The following is a 19,617-nucleotide window of genomic DNA, read 5'->3' as shown; positions in this document are numbered from 1 at the left end:
CTTGTTGTGATACAACATAATTATGTAAATGTTATTACTGATGCATTTGGCTAAAATTACGCAAAAATGTATGCCACGATATTTTTGATCAGGCACTGTCAACGGGTGTACCCAACCCGTGGAAATGCGGGCTGAAAACCCCGTCGCCTGCTCTGAAAAGACCTCTTCTCATGATCCGCCATTAGGAGTGAGCCTGTGGTAAGATCTGCTCTCAGTCAAAACCTAATTATTATCACAAAATAACACATTTAATAAGCACATTTCAGTTCTACCACATATTTAAAGGCTTGTGTGTTTCCCGTGCAGGTGGGTAGAACGCCAAGATGCAGATTTTCGTCAAAACCCTCACGGGGAAGACCATAACCCTCGAGGTGAGTGATCCGGTTTGGTACGGGAGAAAATGCTGCGTTTTCTGTCCCCCAAGTTTTACCATTTTTCGGTCAAATTAGGCGGATAATTCCACATTTAATTAGACCTTTAATTACTCAGGTTGGCCATTAAGTTCATTGGATGATTTTTGGACCCAATATCAGTCGATGCTTTGTACGCTCGTAGCTCATAGTTGAAGCTAAGTGGCTAAGCTAACAGTTACACCGTAAACACGTGTGAGTGGAGTAGACTGGAACTGACCTTTCAAAATAAAGTGTAACATTTCTTTCAAAAATAAACTTACATGTTTATGCTTACTGGGACCTTTTTAGTGTTTTACCCCAACATGTGATGTTGTCGTTGACCGGAAGAATGTGTCATGGCTGACCGGTTTTCTCTGTACTTTTTCACAGGTTGAGCCTTCAGATACTATTGAAAATGTCAAGGCCAAAATCCAAGACAAAGAAGGTGAGTTACTTTAAAATGGTTTGTTTTGCATTAGTGCAGATAGCTGAAGTTTACTATAAATATCCTAATGAATGTTTACTGCCAAATGTTCACATGTGTCTTTTGGTACTAAGCAGTTAAGAGATTAGTATAAAGTAAATGAATAAATCACATTTGATATGTTCATTAAATGGTAACCAGTTTTTATGCAAGAACTATTAAATATTTAATGAACAATCATTTGCTTAGGGCCATGTTCTCAAGTGTTATGACTGGAAATGTTGTGCAGTTACACACTGGAAATGCTGTTTTCACTGTTAAAATGTAAGGATATTTAGCAGAGTTGTCAAAAATAAACAAGTTTCTATTGTGAAATACTTTTGTCTTCAATACCCAAACCCAATTTATTGACTAATATTTTGGAAAGGGGATGCAGACTTAATATTTCCTCACTTTTTATATTGGCAGTATAAAAGTTAATTTGTGGGTTTCTTAACATTACATTTATTGGTGTCGGAAGTTGTGACATGCAACATATGATATTGTCATGTAGATTTTGTAAAGCCTCACTGGGTCTATATTTTATCAATGACTATTGAAGATAATCAGTGCCATATCTTGAAGATAATCAGTGCCATATCTTTAAGTTTCACTTTTCTGGATTGCAGCTTTGCAAGATGGGATCATGTGATGAGATATTGAAGCTTAACACGACTCTTTAAAACAATGTGTATTGAAGTTTTTGTGTCTCTAAAGGTAATTATAACTCTCCTTGCCCTAATGTTGGTGTTAACACCTTATCCTTTTATTCTTTAGGGATCCCCCCTGACCAGCAGAGATTGATCTTCGCCGGGAAGCAGCTGGAGGATGGACGCACACTGTCTGACTACAACATCCAGAAGGTGAGCTGAGGAAGAAAAGCCCTTCCAACTTTTTTTTTTTTTTTTTTTTATTGCATTAACCCCTCGTTACACCGCTTAAACACACACACTCTCAGGAGGGGATACACATCCACATGTGATTATTAAAAACAACCCAACAGTAAGACTTACTATAACAAAATGGAGAGGAAATACGGGATCAGTATACAAATACAAAAACCGTCGTGTTGGGTTAAGATGCTAAAATATCTTTCGTTTGCGTTGGTATTTTATTAGCTTTCCCAAACTTTGATCTCCAGTCTTTAAGTTAATGTTTTTATACACAAACTTTTAACAGTGTTTGAATCCTCTTTTCCGTAGGCTATTTTCTTACCAAGTGGATGACCAACATCTGATTGTTTGTCCTTCTCGTTCTTTAGGAGTCCACCCTGCACTTGGTGCTGAGGCTGCGTGGAGGTGCTAAGAAAAGGAAGAAGAAGTCTTACACCACCCCCAAGAAGAACAAGCACAAGAGGAAGAAGGTCAAGCTCGCTGTGCTCAAGTATTACAAGGTAAAAACTCCTTCAGGATCCACCTCCTAGATCTGCTCACTCCACATTTCATAAATCTCCAGCTCTGATCCAACCTTGACCGTAAAGGGTTGCATTAAAACTATCTGAAGTTCGACAAGGTTGGGTTTTGGACATGGTCCCACAGTGGTTTTGAATTCTGCAGCAGGAGATTTTTCAGGAATTAACAATACAATTTGAATCGTTATGATAATTTTAGGAATCTTGGTTTTATTTTAACTATGAGCATGTTCTGCTAAATAATTTCAGACAGCCTTTTTTATTATTTGCAGTTTAATCGACGGAAACAAACCCTACCATAGTCAAATTGAAAGTTCATACTGTCATCCTATTTGTGTGCAAATTGACAAATTCTCCTAAATGGCTTTTTAAAAATCCCAGGGATGTCTTCAGGGGTTTGTTTTCTCCTAGAGAGAAATTGTGATGTGATCTCGTAAAGCAGCGAGATAAAAAATACTTAAGTTTTAACTCCTCTTCCTCTCTCTCCAGGTGGACGAGAACGGTAAGATCCACCGTCTGAGGCGTGAGTGCCCCGCAGACGAGTGCGGTGCCGGCGTCTTCATGGCCAGCCACTTCGACCGTCACTACTGCGGAAAGTGCTGCCTGACCTACTGCTTCAACAAGCCCGAGGACAAGTAGATGAAATAATAAAGACCGAAATGTTTTGACAAAACTCAAAGTCTGTGTGGTTATTTCTTAAAGCTGTTCTTCAGGGTTGCTGTGGGTCCTCAAAAAACACTTCAGAGACCTTTCAATGTTTTTAAAATAGCTTTACATTATTAGTTTCAATATTTAATATAAGGGATTTATTGAGCCATTGTGAGCTTAATTGGATGTTGATAAATGTATAACTGAATGTAAGCTTGGTGCCTCACTATTTAACCATTGGTCTGTCTATAGTCCTCATAACAAAGCCATTGAAATCCTTTAAAAACATGTTTTACTCACCGTTGTAACCAAATATAAGTCAATTTTAGAGGATGCCACTGTCTTGCAGGTGCTGGTGGGATACCTATTTCAGTATTTGTTAGGTTTATATGTATTGCAACATCAGATTTGCATTTTTTTGGCAGGTGTCCCATAGGATAACCATGAGAAAATGCCACCTAAAGAAACGCTTTCTATATTTTTGTTGCATATTTAAATATATAAAGGATAAAAATACTTTTGAGATTCCATAATTGCATTAGAAGTTATACATTTTACATTAACAGACTTAAAGATAAATCAGCAGGTTACTGTTGGATGGTTTCCATGTTTAAAGTTGATTTAAAAAATATAATCCATCTGGTTCTGGTTGAGATGCCGTTTCAGCGGTTGTCCAGCAGTAAATCAGAGATGCTAAGTGTAGAAAAGATAAAGGTGGACAAAATAGGACCACAAATGGAGGTTTAATTAACAGCTGAGCTTTTTGTTTTAAATTGACTTAAACATATCTTAGTTTAAGACAATATGGTTCAAAATAGTTTTTGTCTGTAGTTGGTGACAATACATAACCCTTTAACTTTAAGAGATGGGGAATCCAAAGAGTAAAGGTAAGCATAAGACTCAGCATCTCAGTTTTGATGTCCAATCACAACATTGACTCAATATTTGTTTTTTAGAAAGGGGCCATATTATGCTTTTGGGGGGTTCCCTTTCCTGTAGTGTGTTATTTATATTTGTGTGCATGTAATGGGTCTGCAAAAGCTAAAATCCCAAGTTTCATGCTAGAGGGAGATTTTCTCCCACATCCCTCCCCCCTGCCTGATAGGCCTTGATGTGATTCCTTTCTTAACTTCCTGGTTCAGTTCCGTATCACACTGACGTCAACGTGATACGGAACTGAACTCAGCCAATCAAGTGCTGCAGTAACGAGTCCTAAAAGCCGGAAGTAAGTTAGCATTTTACAACTTCCGGTTCCCTCGTCTCAGATTCAATGGGATTTCTCCGTAGGATTTGGGAAAATAGGTCGAAATAAGGTCTGTGGTGACACAAATTTAAGACAGGGGTCACGTTTTGTTCTACAACATTAAATACCCCCCCCCCCACTGGTGATTTTTGAAGAGTTTACATGTCGGAAAAACGATGGTTGTTAACAAGTGGCTGAATAGGACTACAGAATTTGTCGAGGACATTGTTTTTCATTACGCCGAACACGTAAACACTCCCGCTAAGTTTGTTTTCCCTTGTTCTGCTTGAAATACTTCTAGTTAAATTCAGTGTGGCTAAAAGGAAAAGCTTTTTTTAAATATACAAGTGCACGAAAGTCAGTTGAAACGATCTAAAGCTGTCGTGACGTTGAAGTCGTGCGACCCTGCTGTACACTGTACCCTATGTAGGGCGTTTCCCAAAGTCAAGGAAGCATGCTCAACAGCCGTCCTTTTAAGGACACTACGTCATAGAGCTCCGCCAAGCACTGTTCCAATGTCGCGAACACTCAAAAACGCAGAGATGTAAAGATCCCGAGTTGATGAAGAGAAGGGAAAGGATTTACAGCGTTAAAGATGCTTGCCTGCCACTGTTACCCGCTCACAAGATTACCGATTAGTGCGCATTTCCTGACCGTATAACATAAACTAATGATTATATATATATATATATATATATATATGTATGATTGTGTTTACTTTTTTTAGGGACAGCACAGCAAACCGAAACTTTTGTGCCTGAGGGTGGCGCACAATCATCTGTTTAGGGGGGGGGGGGGGGGGATACGGCCATTAATGGCTTTCGGTGAGAAACTCTTGCGGGATTAAATGTGGTTAGACAAATGCACCAATAATTTGCAATGTTTGTAATGTACCTATGTCATTTTGATTTATATAATTTACTTATATGTTGATAGCACTTTGATTGAGCATATGAGAAAAGGAAGACCAGGTCACTCCAGTTCAGGCAAAAAAAAAAATGGGACAACATGAAGAGTAAACATAAGGTGAGGATGAAGGATAAAAGCGGAAACGCAGTATTAAAAGCACAGTATTTTTTTACAATATTCCAAAACCCTATGGAGAAATTGGGAACCCATGCGCGGCCGACTCCCAGGTCGGCCTACAAAAATACGTCATCCCTGTGTCGCCCTATATCAGCGCGAGCCGCTACAGTTTCAACCCCACTAAGGTAAAGCCGACCCGAGCGGAGGATGGCGAGGAGACGCTGCCACTTTCGCTGCCAACCAAAACTTTCTTTGTTTGGCATACCAAAGGAAGAAGATGAGAAGAATAAGTGGCTTGCATTTATTTTTACCACTATTCCCCCGGAGCAAAAACCCAAATTATGGTTGTGTTCTCGACATTTCAATGAAGACTGCTTCCTAAACCAAGGGCAGTTCCAGGCTGGATATTCGCTACGGCTACTGATCAAAGACGGGGCAGTTCCCACTTTGTTCGGCCCATCTGGCGATTCAGAGCCACAACCTGTAAGAATGCTTCACCATGTATGGATGTGTAAGGTTTGAAACAAAGGACGTAGCTACTACTCGGGGTTTAATTGTGGAGCTGTTGTGGGAGTTGAGCCGCAAGCACACTGCCAGCCTCGCAAAGTTGCAAGCTAACGCTACCAAGCTTTCAGGCTGTATGCCCACTAACTTCACCTAAACTGTGCAGAAATACGGCGATGGTTTTTCATCCCAACACCTTAACCTCTTAAGCCCAGACGCAGCAACTTGTAAGAAACAGCGTCTCAGGACATGTTAACATTTAACAACCTATTAATGTGGCATACCCACTGAACGGGAAGAAACTCAGCCCATAGTAACCATGTTTACCCAAACGAAACGTAATTCCAACACCAAGCTCTAAATCAGCCCTGAATGAGCACGAGCTAAGGCCACACAGCACGAAGCACACAGGGTTTGTTTACATTGTAGGTGTTTTCTCTGCTGACTGTTTTCATCAGACTCTAAATTAATTTTAGTTCATATATTTCGTACATCACAACAGAACCTCGGCACTGAAGAGCTCTCCAGCATCCCTGGATTCCAGGATGTAGGATGCCAGACACACCCTCCAGCACAAACAATGTCAGTGGGCTTACAGTTTTGTGAACCTCCCAGAACGGTAGCAGTGGGCACACAGTTTTCTGTACGTCTCAAGAAAGCATCAGTCGCCACACAACTTTCCCGGGGTACACTGAGGGATAGTCACGTGAGAAGCAAAAGGTATGTCACACAGATATTAAATGTGTTTAAGATGTACAGTAGTGAATACTTTTAAATGCATATATAGTTTTATATGTCTGTGGTTATTGTGTGTGTGTGTGTGTGTGTGTGTGTGTGTGTGTATATATAGGCACCCAGGCAAGAGTTTCCTGTCTCAGTGTTGGCACCGACACTGCTTCCAGTTTTTTCCAGTTGTCGTCAACAACTATAAAGGCCCCACGTTTCAGACCAAGCAAGAGGCCTCGTCTTGAGTTGGAGGAAGAGGATGAGGAAGATGGGGACACCTCCACAGAGTTGCTAGCTGAGCCCCATGACTCAGCATTTAACCCAGACGACTCTGTTGTTACAGAGGAGTCTGAAGAGTAAGTTTAATATTTGAGATAAATGTTACTATGCGTTATCAGCTCAAATATTTATCCAGTTCATTCCTTCTGTTAGTTCTGAGGCCAGGCCCACGTATGGTGACACGAAATACATTGTTTTCGAGAGCTGCCTTCAAAAGCTTTTTGACACGTGTCCAGTGTGCAAGAGGAACTGTGATGTCCAGCGACGACGAAAGGGCACTTATGTGGCATTCACTCAGCTTTGCCTTAACTGTAACTACTCCAGACAGTGGCAGAGCCAGCCGATTGTTGGAAGTACCCCTGTTGGCAATCTTGAATTATCAGCAGCCACATACTTCAGTGGTGCATCCTTCTTTCAACTGGAAAAGGTATAGCTATTACCAATCATAGCATGTGAAAATTGCTCAAATCTGTGAACTTTTACAACAACCTTTCCTTTCATAGATATGCAAGGCCATGCAGCTCCAAATTTTCCAATATGACACCTTCAGGAGGCATGCTAGGAGTTTTTTGGAGCCTGCTATTATCCACAAGTGGAAGCTGGATCAGCAAAATCTGTTGCAGCAGCTACATCAGCGTGGACAAGCCGTAGTTGGTGGAGACATGCGAGCAGACTCACCAGGTAAGCTAATACTCTGAGCAGAAAGACCTGACTAAATGAGTTACAGGTCTGTTTCAAAACCATCCCAAAGCCTCGCCAACCTCTGTTTCATTGTGTTTTCTTTAGGTCACTCGGCAAAGTATGGTAGCTACTCTCTGATGAACCTGGAGAGCAACCACATTGTGGACCTTCAGCTTGTTCAGGTGTGTTATGGTTTTGGGATTTCTTTCGGCTTTCAATGTGGTGAAATATGGTGTGTGTGTGTGTGTGTGTGTGTGTGTGTGTGTGTGTGTGTGTGTGTGTGTGTGTGTGTGTGTGTGTGTGTGTGTGTGTGTGTGTGTGTGTGTGTGTGTGTGTGTGTGTGTGTGTGTGTGTGTGTGTGTGTGTGTGTGTGCCTGCCTCACTTTAATATATTTTCACCACCAGAGCAATGAAGTAGGAGGAAGTTACCACATGGAGAAAGAGGGGCTGAAACGATGCTTAGATCTTCTGGAGGCTAACGGCTTGTCAGTGGAATACATTTTAACAGACCGTCATCCACAGATCCAGAAGTTCCTGAGGGAACGCAAGATCACCCAGTTCTACGACGTGTGGCACTTTGAAAAAGGTGAAGGATTACCACTGTATATCTCATAACATACAGCGTGGCTCATTGGCATCAACTGTGCGTTGTCAGTAAAATGTTTATCAAACTGTGTTTTAAATAACGTGTTGCACATGTGTGTTCTATCAGGTTTGTCCAAGAAACTTGACAAACTGGCACAAAACAAGGACTGTGGGCTGTTAAAGAAGTGGCTGCGCCGCATAAAGAACCACGTCTACTGGAGCGCCATGTCTTCAACATTGGGGCCGGAGAAGGTGGCCAAGTGGGTTTCACTGGTGAACCACCTGCAAAATGTACACGTACATGAAGACCCCTTCTTCCCGAGGTGTCTTCATCCTGTCACAGTGTCACGGGACACAAGTAAATGGTTCCAACCAGGTGTGTAAACAAGATATGCAAATAAAAACACAACCGTTTTTACGTAATACCAACAATGATTTCTAAAGTAAATCACTTCAAGTATCTCATTTCTAATACTCATGTATGGGCTGTCATAATGGACTGCTAATATTCATATTTCTTTGTAATATTATTCAAGGCTCAATTGCACTCCACAAATTAGAAAAAATCCTTGTCAACAAGAGAGTTGTCCGGGACGTAGAGAAGCTTAGTCATCAACACCAGACGTCCTCACTGGAGGCCTTCCACAGCTCCATCCTGCACTTCGCGCCTGAAGATGTGGTTTTCCCTTTCATGGGAATGTTGTGCAGGTAAAAGACTTTGATAGAATCTGTACCATCGTTTAAAAAGTGACGTATTAATGACTAATAACTCTTAACAACAAATACATGTATGGGTAATTCTAATGTGCTATTCTACCTACCCTATGTATCTGGAAGGTTGTACTTGGCGGTCATGCACTACAATGAAAATGCAAACAGGACAACAAACATCTGCAGGACAAGCGGTCTACAAGGTCGTATACCCCAAGGCAAAGAAGGGCGATAGCATAGCCAAGCCTGTCAAAACAGAGCCAACATCCAGTAAGTTGTAATTGAATTCAAAACATGACAATTAAATAAATATGTACAAGGAAAATGGATTCAAGGAAAAGCAACAACATGACTTATTAGAATGATCTTTCACAGATTATGTGGATGACCTGATGAGGCTTGTGTTTGATGAGGTGCTGGAGGACCCAACTCCATTTGTTGAGGGTTTGAAGAAAATCCCCATCCCCAAGGACCTGTCATCCCAATATGAGAGACCTTCCAAGGACGAGGTTATTGCCCGCCATGTCTCCCGCTTCAGCCAAGGTGTGGCCGGAAGCCAACGTACCGACCAGTTGGATCAGGAAACTCCTGGCGTATCCGGACTACCACACACGACGGGATGACAACCCTGGCATACCGGCCTAAATAGCACCAGCTGACAAAGCTCAGATAGGAGGGATGCCGGTTACGCCTGTAAAAGAGAGGACCACACACAATTACCCTGAATATAAAACTATCTTCTTATGTAAAACTGTACAAACAAATGTTCCAAATTAACTTATTTTGAATACTTTTATTTTGAGGATAAGGTCATTTCTGTCTTCATGTTTTTGGGGTTCTGTGGTATAATCAAAGATTTGGTTTTTCTAAGTTGTATCTCATAATACTTACTCTTCGGCTAAGAATAGGTCCATAGTCAGCTCTGACTATGTTGCTGATGTTCTGCAGGGTGTATATGTTGAAGCAATTGGGCTCTAGTCCTGGATGGTCTACCATGCAGGTAGGAGGGACTGGAACCTGGTTCATTCTTGCCACAACCTAAAATGGAAAATAAGACACAGGTTAAAAACATTGAAGCAAACATCACCGCATAGCAACCGGTGTCAATGCACATTTAAAATGAAGCGATGTTCTCACAGATCGAGGAGAATAGAAAGCTTGGTATCTTTTACATCGTGTAATTCTCAGACACTTTTACCTTTTTTATTATTGCATATATTGTTGGGTGTGTGCCTCTGATTAGGTTTCCAGGTCGTTAGCTAACAATGTGGTACATTAACTTTAGTTAATTGCACTGTACTAAGTGGTGAAAAGGTTGATCCCTGTCTTTATTTGCAACATTAAAGTGACGTAGGCCTATAATGCATCACTAATTATGACATTTTCGACTTCGCTCGGGATTCTTTCGCACTTGTCATAAATGCGCCTAATCAGAGCAGAGTGCGCTTTTGCAAAGCTGGGGGCATGGGAGTGAAAAGTTGTACTTTATGCACCGGCAGTGTGAGGAAAATAAAGCGCCTTTTCAACATTGAAGCATGAAAACATGTAAACACACACATGGACCTGAAAAAGTAGCATGATATGACCCCTTTAAAAAAGGTATGAAAAATAAATAGTTTTTGACTAACATTAAACTTACAATCACAGCACAGCGTCTCTTCTTAGACATCCTGCTGATACTGGTGGCTAAAAATACACAGAGGTGCTGCGGAAGCCGCCTTACCGTACAACCCACAAAATACAACGTCAACTCTGAACCGAAACCTGAGTCACCACATTTTTGACAGGCTTGAATCAGGAGGGAAAGAGTTTCTGAGTATATATATATATATATATATACAATAAGGGACCTTTAGACATCCAATCAAATAATTGTGTTTCAATCTTTTTATAAATGTAGAATGTTCTATCACAAAATGGCTTTTGAGAAGTAAAGATTGTGCCTCTTTAATACATTTTTACTAACTGTTTATCTCCTTTCTCAGCAGAAATGAGCTTCCATGATTAAAAAACACAAAGGTTTAATATACAAAACCTCAAGGAAGCTTCTAATTATAAAAGAGGTCTGTCTTTTTATCAGAAATCCATTTTGCGAGTAATAATCTTGTAATTTTCTTTATCAATTTCCTTACAAGTTGTTTTGTAACGTTTCTTAACATCAAATATTGCCAACTGTTCCATCCGTGTCGTTACCCTGGTAGAAAATGAGCTTTAAAGAAGGAAAAAAACCACAAAAACAGGAATCATTTTGTGTACTAAAATAAGGTTATTTACTTAAAAATCGTTACATTGGACAGACTGTATACAGAGTTTTCATTTCCTTGGTAAACTCATAAGGCACCGAACCAGATGCTGTACAAAACAACAACACCAAAACAACAGAAACATTACAGCTTTACATATTAGAGATTATTTCTATACGGGGAGTTTCCTTGCATATTTGTTACAGAGAAAAACACTAAAGTTACTGCTCTTAAATATGAACTGTAAGTTTCATTCACACACACTCTCACACTCTCTCTCAAACACACAGTCGTTCTGCTGCTGAAGAGATTTCTGTTTCCACAGCTCGATAAATCAGATCAAACATAAACATTTGAAGATGTGTTTCTTGTTATGCTGCCATGCTAGCAGTTTCCCCCTGTTTCCACTCTTTGTGCTAAGCTAGGCTAAACACATTCCCAAATATTCTTAAAAGGAGGGACGTTTTTTCCCAAAATGCAGCTAAAATAATGAGTATTTACGCTGTAGAACGATGGAACTATGAAACTTATTTTTGAAATCCAAGTGGGAGGAGCCAACATGAATGGGAAAATCTGCTTAATTTGGTTTGTCGGTCAGCAGGATAATGGAAATTTTCCAAACCGATTTTCATAAAACTCACTGGAAAGGTGCATTATGGGAAGACGATGAACCCAATCAAATTTGGGGCAGATCTGATTTGCAGATTGAGTCTCTGAAACATTTCGGATAATGTAAGCAGACAACTCAACTGTATTTTATATAACATGTCTAAACATCTTAATATGGAAACGTTGTACATTACAACTTTAAACCAAATTGGCATTTAAAAAAAGTCTTGAATCTAACAAATCTCAATGGACCCCGAACGCGGGTCCTTTTGGCTCCACTCACTCGGGTTAAACTCAACCAATCAGGCATCTCGACAGACAGAAAGTGGACAGACGGACAAACAGGAAGTGGACAGTTAGACAGGAAGTGGACAAACAGGACGGTAGACGTCTCCTGGAGTCGGCTGGACGTCAACACCACTGCAGCATAGTGTTCTGATATCTTTCTTTACTTTCCTCTCATGAGTAGGCATGGCATCTAATGATAACACTTATTTACACATTAAAATTCACATATTATAATAGTACCTTTTTTTCTTACTTATAATTAACTCTACTTTCTTAGAGTGGAGATATATTTCAATATGGCAGGAGAACTCAGTCCTGAAGAGAAAATAATAACAAAACAAAAATTGGCATTTCTGTTTAAACAGGCATAAGAGGAGGAAGGCAACGCAGCTCCTTAAAAAAAAAATCTGTTCATTATCGAGCATCGTTTCCCCCGCCGCCAAAATTATCTTTATCGTCTCGTTTTGCTTTCACGGAAAGCGTCACACCGGCAGAAAGAGGTGGAGGAGGGACTCCATGTTTGTTTCTGAAGGAGGAGGAAGAAGAGGAAGGACTCCATGTTTGTGTTTGCGCTGTGTCTCTATCCCGATACTTCCCTTGCTTCAATGCCAAGTCGTACGCTACAAGCACTTTTTACTTAGTGAATTTTGACCAGGCAGCGTCATCCTGACACATTTGCTGTTTGATAGTGAAGAGAAAGTATTATATATTAAAGATATGTGAAATAATTTATGTAAAAAACTGAGAAATATTTAAGTAAAATGTGAGGAAAAGTTCCTAAAACATGCTGATAATAAAGTTGTTTCCCTTTAACAAAAATAAAAGTACCACAAACCATTTTTATTTAGCTAGCTTTTTTTTTTACATCTCACTTATTTTTAGTTTTTCTTAAATGTAGGATTTTTTTGGAAACTATTTAAACTCTTTCAGACATTCATGTTATTTTTCACAAATTATTTCACATATTTTCCTAATAATTTTTCCAGCTAACAGTTGCGGTGATCCTCCTTTCCAATGAGGTCACAGCAGCCATGAGCAGTGATGGGCAAGTTACTTCCAAAATGTAATACAGTACATATTACTTATTGCTGTCTTTTTAAAGTAATAAGTTACATTACATTATTACTGTCTCTGAAGTGTAATACGTTACACTACTTTCACCAAAATAACCTCTAAAGTTTGGCTTTAAATGCTCAAATGTAGTTTATTGCAGCTCATTAATTAAAGCTATCTATGGCAGTATGCTGAAATTAAACTCATGCTCCGTTTAAGTGGGCTGAATAATATGTGATACCGGTAACATGACGTCTCCGTGTCATTAATAACATGTTAGTGGAGCCTCTGCACGGCCCTGTGCCCTGCTGTATATGAACGAGTCTCTATGCAACGTTAGCTCACCTTGTCATTGGTGTGTTAACGGGGATTTGGCTGACAAGCTTTCTAAAAGCCGGTGATTCCACAGAAGACAGAGGCTGCAGATCTTCAACACTGAGTCTCTGAACTTCTCGGGGTTCAACCAGCATAGCAGACCGAGAGAGAAAGTTACTTTCTGTTGCTTCGGCCTGCGCGTGTTTTCCTGTTCTTTTCTCCGAGCCTGCAGCTCTCCATTGCAAGCAAGCAGCTCTCAATCGCGAATCTGTTTCTGCAGCCCTCTTAACCAATAGTAAACAGGCTTACTGAGTTACTATTCTACCTGCACAATTGTTCCTCTGGTGTCGGAATGTCTCGCGATGTTTGTTATTTCTTAAAAACAAAGCACCACATCATTTCGGGTTGAAACGTGTTGTAACTGTGTAACTGTGAATTGTCACGGGTATTATATTACCCACATTTCAGAAGTAATGCGTTATATGACTGCGTTACAGCAAAAAGCAATACATTACTGTAACTCCGTTACTTTTGTAACGCGTTACACCAAACACTGGCCATGAGTAACTTCACATGACTGCTTGTGGTCAAAGTGTTCCCAGTGTACGACATGGCAGCGTACTAAGAGAGGTATCCAAAATGAGACACAGCACATTTTCTAGACAGTGACGATGGAGGGGGAGGAGGAGACACAGAGTTCAGCCCTGAAATGGGTCCATTTTTATCTCTCTCCTCCTGATGAAGAGGGATGCACTGATATTAAGGAGGATGAGGAGGAGGGGGAGGAGGAGTACGGTCAGATCTTGATGTCCTGCGACTCCACCATCTTGGCGAGCGTCTTCTTGACTCTGAGGATGGTGAGGCGGGAGGCCGGGTTCGGAGCCCAGCACTCGGACATCAGCTTCAGCATGGCCCGGAGACACTAAGGAGACAAACACACATACATTTAAAATACTTGTACTTTACTTGGGTATTTGTATCTCCTACATTTCATTGTTGTACCTGGTGAACGTTAAAGTGTCAAACTTCTTAGAGATTTATAATCAATAAATTCAGTAAATTAATCTGGGAAGAATATCTGAAAAACACGTGAAAAGGATCCGGAAACTGTCTAAAAAATGTATAAATTATGTAAAATCATTTGTGGAAAACATCTGAAAATAACCCAAAAATTTGCAGAAAATGTGAAATAAATAGCTTAACTTTAAATATGTAAAAACATCTTGATGTGAAATGAAATGGGGAAAAAAATGACATGAAATGTATCTAATTTATTAGGAAAAAATAAGATGAATATCTAGAAGATTAGAACAATTATGTGAAAAATATTCAAAGAAATCTCAAAAGGATTTCTAAATATGTGGATAGCGTCCCAAAGCGATCTGATAAATGTGGGAAAATGACCGGGCGTTTTAAGAAGGAGTCTCACCTCGTCACTGTTCCAGCGGTTGGACAGGGTCGGCCGGAGTCCTTTCACACAGACGACCTCCAGCATGTCTTCATACGACGGGTCGGAGGGAACCATCTCATAATACGGGGGCTGGTAGTCCTCCACAATACCTGAGCAGAGAGAGAGATCAGCTTGGGTTTTATAAAATATTGCATTAGGACATATTTTTACATCATTTTGGTTAAGATTTCCTAAATGGCCTGAAGTGACTCGTTTTCACCAGCAGGTGGAGCCACTTAATTAAATATAAGCATGAGAGACTTATTCTCAGTCCAGATTTGATAAAATATGAAACAGCTGATGTTTACTGAGCAAGATGCTTTTCTTTATCAAAAAAAAGTGTGTGTGTGTGTGTGTGTGTACCTCCGGTGTTGCAGCGTCGGGCCATCTCCCAGATGATGAGGCCGTAGCTGTACATGTCGGCCATGATGTACGCCTGGAAGTGGTTCTTGTTCAGACTCTCGTCCAAAACCTCCGGCGCCATGTAGCGCCGCGTGCCGACCCGCGTGCTCAGGGGCACGTCCACCTCGTTAGTGTCGCTAAGGCAACGATAACGAGAGAGAGAGCCGTCAGTCACATGCAGCGAAGACGCATTGTTATAGTATTAAGACTAAATATCATACTATAAATAATGAGCAAATTACAGTAATGGCATTAACTTTAGGTATCACCTTAAGGGAGGAAATAACGACTATGAATAAGAGTATTGTAGAAACATAACATTTACAGAGCCGGTGGAGAGGGTTATATTCCACGTAAAAAAGAATAACAATGTGCAACCATTGCCGTACCTGTTGAACTTGACGGCGAGGCCGAGGTCTGCGATGCAGCAGGCTCCGTTCTTCTTGATCAGGATGTTCTTGCTCTTCAGGTCTCGGTGAGCGATGGCCGGTTTGCCCTGCGTGCCGTAGATCTCGGTGTGCAGGTGGCAGAGTCCGCAGGCGGCCGAGTATGCCAGGCGAAGCAGCGTCTGCGTGTCCAACGTGCTGAGCTTCAGGAAGTCGTACAGAGAGCCGTTCTCGTGGTAATCCGTGATGAGGAAGAGCTGCGTGAAGGCGCCCGTGCCTTTAATGTCGGCCGCGATGAAGCCTGCAAGAGAGAGAAGGGTTTAGGGTTGGACGTCTAGTGATGAGGGAACCTGAGAATAAACAGTTTGTATATCTAAGAGGAAAGAAGTGGTTTGTACCAAGTATGTTTTCGTGTCTCATCAGCACCGTCTGGTAGATCTCCGTTTCCCTGAACCAGCTGGCCTCCTCCCGGGTGAAGAACACTTTGACGGCCACCTTCTCCCCCCTCCAGCGGCCGAGCCACACCTCGCCGTACCGACCCTTCCCGATCTGACGCACCATCTGGATCTGCTTTGCGATTGTCCGCTGCACCTATAATTAATACAACATGATATTACACATTTTATTTCTGAAAATGTGTAGTTTAATTAATGAGTGTCGGTGCAGTGCTGCCTCCCTACCAGCAGAGGAAGCCCCGAGCCACTGCCCGAGCTCTGTGATTGGTGGATGAGGTCTTTGAGTGACTCTCCAACTGGGATGAAGACTTCCTGTTCCAGATCTTTGTGGTACCGCTGACGCTCGCTCTGCCACTTGTACCTGAAACACAGAAATATTTCTCTGAATACAAAATTCAAGTAACTATTTACACCTTAAAATCATTCAATCATTATGGCGATATGCTAAAGGTTTAAAGTCATGTTTTCCCAGGTCTTTCTGCAAGATGAAGAGGAAGCAGTTTGTAAACTGGTTGTTTTCTGTATGGAGTTTAGTTGATCAAGGGTTGGCTAGGCTCCCGTTGTAGCTGCTTCATCCACATTTAAGTGAACCCCGTCTGGGGTACACAAGTACATTTATACACGTAGCTCTTCTTCCATACTCTCTGCAAACAGAGTCACTGCTTGTGTCTTTGCATTGACTTTAAATCTAATTGCACCGGTGGAAATGCAACATATTTCTGAATGATTTTTGGGTGTGGTCCTACCTGTAGTAACAGACTACGGTGACACAGATGAGCGTGCAGCAGCAGACCGTCATGGAGATCAGGAACGCCAGCCAGTGGGGGCTGCCTTCTGGAAAACAATCAAACAGGAGGTTAACTTTACACGATAAAACACCTGAGTGTGAACACCTGGAGGAGAAGGGGGGGGGAGTGTTACCGGCAGGGGGCTGAGGGGGGAGGGTGGGCTGCAGGTCTCTGTTGCAGAAGTCGGTGTTGCAGCACTCGATCGTTCTCCGGGTCTGAGCGTTCGGAGAGTCCTGTCAATCAAAAGAAATCAGTACATTTTATCATCTTATATTGATTTATAAAAGAATACAGATATTAACACCTAATTTTCTGCCTGAACGAGTGTGTGTGTGTGTGTGTACCTTGCACTGGAAGTGTGAGCCTTCATACTTCATGCAGCCGGAGGTGAGGATCGCCTCTCCGTGTTCGTCCTCTTCGATGATAGCAAAACACTGACCATTGGTTCTGAAAAGACACGCAATGAAAATCATTTTAGGCTCCTCACCTCACCTCACCCCACCCCCCGGACCTTTCTACCAGATCCTCCCTGTTGTGTCTCTACTCACTGGCAGGTGTTATTGGTGGCGTCCTCGGGACAGTGTCCGGAGCAGTAGCAGCTGAGGAAACGTGCGGCGTCCTCGGGCGCGATGGTAGAGTCCTCCCCGGGTTTCACCCCTGTCCCCTGCAGGACGTGGTCCGGGTTCTGACCTGCGGCTGCAAAGAGACACACATGTAATGACTTAATTGTGATTCACAAAGCACACAGAGATTTTGCCGAGGTATTTCTTCTAAGTAACATTGACTTTAGGACTTCTTCTATCTCTGATAAACCATTCATTAAAGACTTTCTCTGCGTCCCTCTCTCGTCAGACCCACTTTAATGTTGTTTATCTCCCGTCCTGCTTAAACCCCTCACCCTGCTTTCCTTCCCCTTGTGTTTGCTTTGCTCCACGTCTCTCCTCTCTTTTAAAGCTCAAGTAAAAACACTTGGAGTGTAGACGTGCAGGTGGTCATGTCTGGACTTGTTCTCCCTGCACAGCTACACTTTAAGCTGCCTGCCTGCCTGCCTGCCTGCCTGCCTGTGTGTCTGTGTGTCTGTCTGTGACTCATGTTTAAAGGAGGCACAGAGGAAAAGAAAACCAAGAAGAAGAAACATTGCGGTGCAGCGACACTTTAAAAAGCTGCCAAGTGAGATGGCATCGTCCCAGTCCAAACCTAAAAAAAGCCCCACCTCCCTGTCAGGCTTACAGTATTTCTGATTGGCTAGAAAACACAAACGTTATGAAAAGACAAGCAGAATAATATATAATGAGGTTGCATTCTCAAACATATGTTTCTCCACCACCATTTTACCTGCTTTTATTTCCCTGCATTTCTATTGGATCTTTTATACTTTAAAAAAATAATTTATACAAATAAATGTTGGTTCCAGTCGTAATAGAATACTATTTCAAGGTTATTAAATCATCAGAGATCAGTTTTTCAGTCACTAAATATTTCTAATACCATTTGTACTCATTTTATTTATTAACTTTTTAAATGTGGCTTTTTGTGCTATAATATAAAGCACTTTGAGCTGCAATTTATACAATAATAATAATTCTGATAGTGTCGGTCTAGTTGCTTTAAAAATAGAACTAAATTAAATAAACTCAATTCAATATTTTTCTAATTTTATGACTTTTTTTTTCCTGCTGCATTTGATTTTTGCTGCCACACAGTCGAACGCTTTGAGTTGCACTTGAGGTATGAAAAGGAGCTTCAAAAATACAATTATTATGATTAAATAAACCGAAGAAAACCTGCAGTATAAACATTTTGATTATGAAATATAAAACATGGTTGTGCTGAGGCTGGAAATGGCTGCATGTGTTTCCGTCTCCGTCCACATGTGTGCTTAATTGTGCCGACAGTCAGAGTGGAGACTGAGGTCTGGCAGAGAGCATGCTGGGTAATCACACTCTTAAAGGCACAGCGCCTGTATATGAAATCTGTTTCATTTTAAATATCTGAATCACAACGTGGACGCTGAGTTTGTGTGGTCTGCAGACTCAGAGTTATCTGCTCTCTTGCAGAGAAACTTTACGACTTGGTTTAGTCAACGATGACTCACTGTCTGCGAATATGCATCTTATTAAAGAGAATACAACTGGTGGTGAAAACAAAATCAATACAGCTGAGAGAATGGATTAAAGGGAAATGAACACAGGCAGCTATTTTGGTCGTGGCTTTTAAAACCGAAGATATTCAGCTTTGAAAAGTGAATATCTTTGGGTAGACTTTAAGACTAATAGGGGGAAATGATTTTCTATTCTTGATCGCAATTAATAACCAAATTACCCAAAAATGTGATTTTTCTATTTTTACTTTAGTTCTAATGTTAATTTAGCTATGATTTTTTAACTTTTCATTAGTTATCTTTACTTGTTTCTTCCCGTATAATGCTGCAGCAACTACATCCCCTACTAAGGATGGGAAGTTTTATCTTCATAATATAAAATACTATTATTAAAAATACCAAACAAAACTTACGATACACCCGGGGTGGTTAAGCATTATGGATTCAACACTGGAAGAGGATATTGAGTCAAATGTATGGAAGAAAGTATAAAGGAAGGAATGTGGGTTAAAGCAAACTGGGGTGTGCTTGTTTTAGCTACTGCTATGCCCCAGTTTCTTATATTGGATGCTCAGTTTTTGGTCTGCAGACAGCTCTGATCTCACGCAGAGAAACTTTACGACTGAGTGTTAGTCACCGTCTGCAAATAACGATGGTATGATTAAAGCCAATGGAATCCCACAACGTTATAAATGGAAATTCAACATGCTAACTCAAAACAAGCAGCACTTGGGGTTAATGTACTTAAAAACTGTGGTGGAACCATGAAAGGTACGATGAGTAATTTATTTATAAAGGACATATTCAAATAATATTCATCTGAACTGAAAGAAGAAACCTTTGGTCTTTTGAATCAAC

General features: G+C 41.0%; 3 protein-coding genes across 4 annotated transcripts in view; 2 read left to right on the top strand and 1 right to left on the bottom strand.

Moving 5' to 3' along the window:
• Positions 1-55: 55 nt before the first annotated feature.
• Positions 56-2,945, top strand: rps27a (ribosomal protein S27a). The gene is made up of 6 exons (XM_063875166.1): positions 56-198; positions 307-371; positions 783-837; positions 1,633-1,718; positions 2,117-2,248; positions 2,756-2,945. The coding sequence occupies exons 2-6, from the start codon at positions 324-326 to the stop codon at positions 2,903-2,905; spliced, it is 471 nt and encodes a 156-aa protein (XP_063731236.1). The 5' UTR covers positions 56-198; positions 307-323; the 3' UTR covers positions 2,906-2,945.
• Positions 2,946-6,541: 3,596 nt separating this feature from the next.
• On the top strand, positions 6,542-9,420 carry LOC134859038 (uncharacterized). Its single transcript, XM_063875320.1, has 9 exons — positions 6,542-6,769; positions 6,846-7,119; positions 7,196-7,373; positions 7,479-7,555; positions 7,779-7,959; positions 8,086-8,334; positions 8,495-8,666; positions 8,796-8,939; positions 9,045-9,420. The coding sequence occupies exons 3-8, from the start codon at positions 7,208-7,210 to the stop codon at positions 8,902-8,904; spliced, it is 954 nt and encodes a 317-aa protein (XP_063731390.1). The 5' UTR covers positions 6,542-6,769; positions 6,846-7,119; positions 7,196-7,207; the 3' UTR covers positions 8,905-8,939; positions 9,045-9,420.
• A 1,492-nt stretch (positions 9,421-10,912) lies between these two features.
• LOC134858821 (bone morphogenetic protein receptor type-1A-like) overlaps positions 10,913-19,617 on the bottom strand; it is a 33,401-nt gene continuing 24,696 nt past the window's right edge. The window contains exons 4-13 of one of the 2 annotated variants that reach the window (XM_063874962.1): positions 17,207-17,354; positions 17,003-17,105; positions 16,792-16,891; positions 16,617-16,704; positions 16,096-16,231; positions 15,814-16,006; positions 15,419-15,716; positions 14,991-15,166; positions 14,607-14,737; positions 10,913-14,099 (exon numbers count right to left, since the gene is read on the bottom strand). In XM_063874962.1, coding sequence (XP_063731032.1) covers positions 13,974-14,099; positions 14,607-14,737; positions 14,991-15,166; positions 15,419-15,716; positions 15,814-16,006; positions 16,096-16,231; positions 16,617-16,704; positions 16,792-16,891; positions 17,003-17,105; positions 17,207-17,354 — 1,499 coding nt within the window. In that variant the 3' untranslated portion in view covers positions 10,913-13,973. The remainder of the gene's footprint in view (positions 14,100-14,606; positions 14,738-14,990; positions 15,167-15,418; positions 15,717-15,813; positions 16,007-16,095; positions 16,232-16,616; positions 16,705-16,791; positions 16,892-17,002; positions 17,106-17,206; positions 17,355-19,617) is intronic. The other variant, XM_063874963.1, reaches the window with a different exon arrangement.

Source organism: Eleginops maclovinus, chromosome 22 (genome assembly GCF_036324505.1).
Source record: "Eleginops maclovinus isolate JMC-PN-2008 ecotype Puerto Natales chromosome 22, JC_Emac_rtc_rv5, whole genome shotgun sequence".
NCBI lineage: Eukaryota > Metazoa > Chordata > Actinopteri > Perciformes > Eleginopidae > Eleginops > Eleginops maclovinus.
The sequence above is the reverse complement of the archived record's forward strand: the minus strand, read 5'-3'. Positions and strand labels throughout refer to the sequence as shown.

Coding starts and splice junctions, on each gene's coding strand:
- rps27a (XM_063875166.1), top strand. CDS start 324: ATGCAGATTTTCGTCAAAACCCTCACGGGGAAGACCATAACCCTCGAG. Junction 372..782: donor GGAAGACCATAACCCTCGAG/GTGAGTGATCCG, acceptor ACTTTTTCACAG/GTTGAGCCTTCAGATACTAT. Junction 1,719..2,116: donor CTGACTACAACATCCAGAAG/GTGAGCTGAGGA, acceptor CTCGTTCTTTAG/GAGTCCACCCTGCACTTGGT.
- LOC134859038 (XM_063875320.1), top strand. CDS start 7,208: ATGCAGCTCCAAATTTTCCAATATGACACCTTCAGGAGGCATGCTAGG. Junction 7,556..7,778: donor TGGACCTTCAGCTTGTTCAG/GTGTGTTATGGT, acceptor TTTCACCACCAG/AGCAATGAAGTAGGAGGAAG. Junction 8,335..8,494: donor AAGTAAATGGTTCCAACCAG/GTGTGTAAACAA, acceptor ATATTATTCAAG/GCTCAATTGCACTCCACAAA.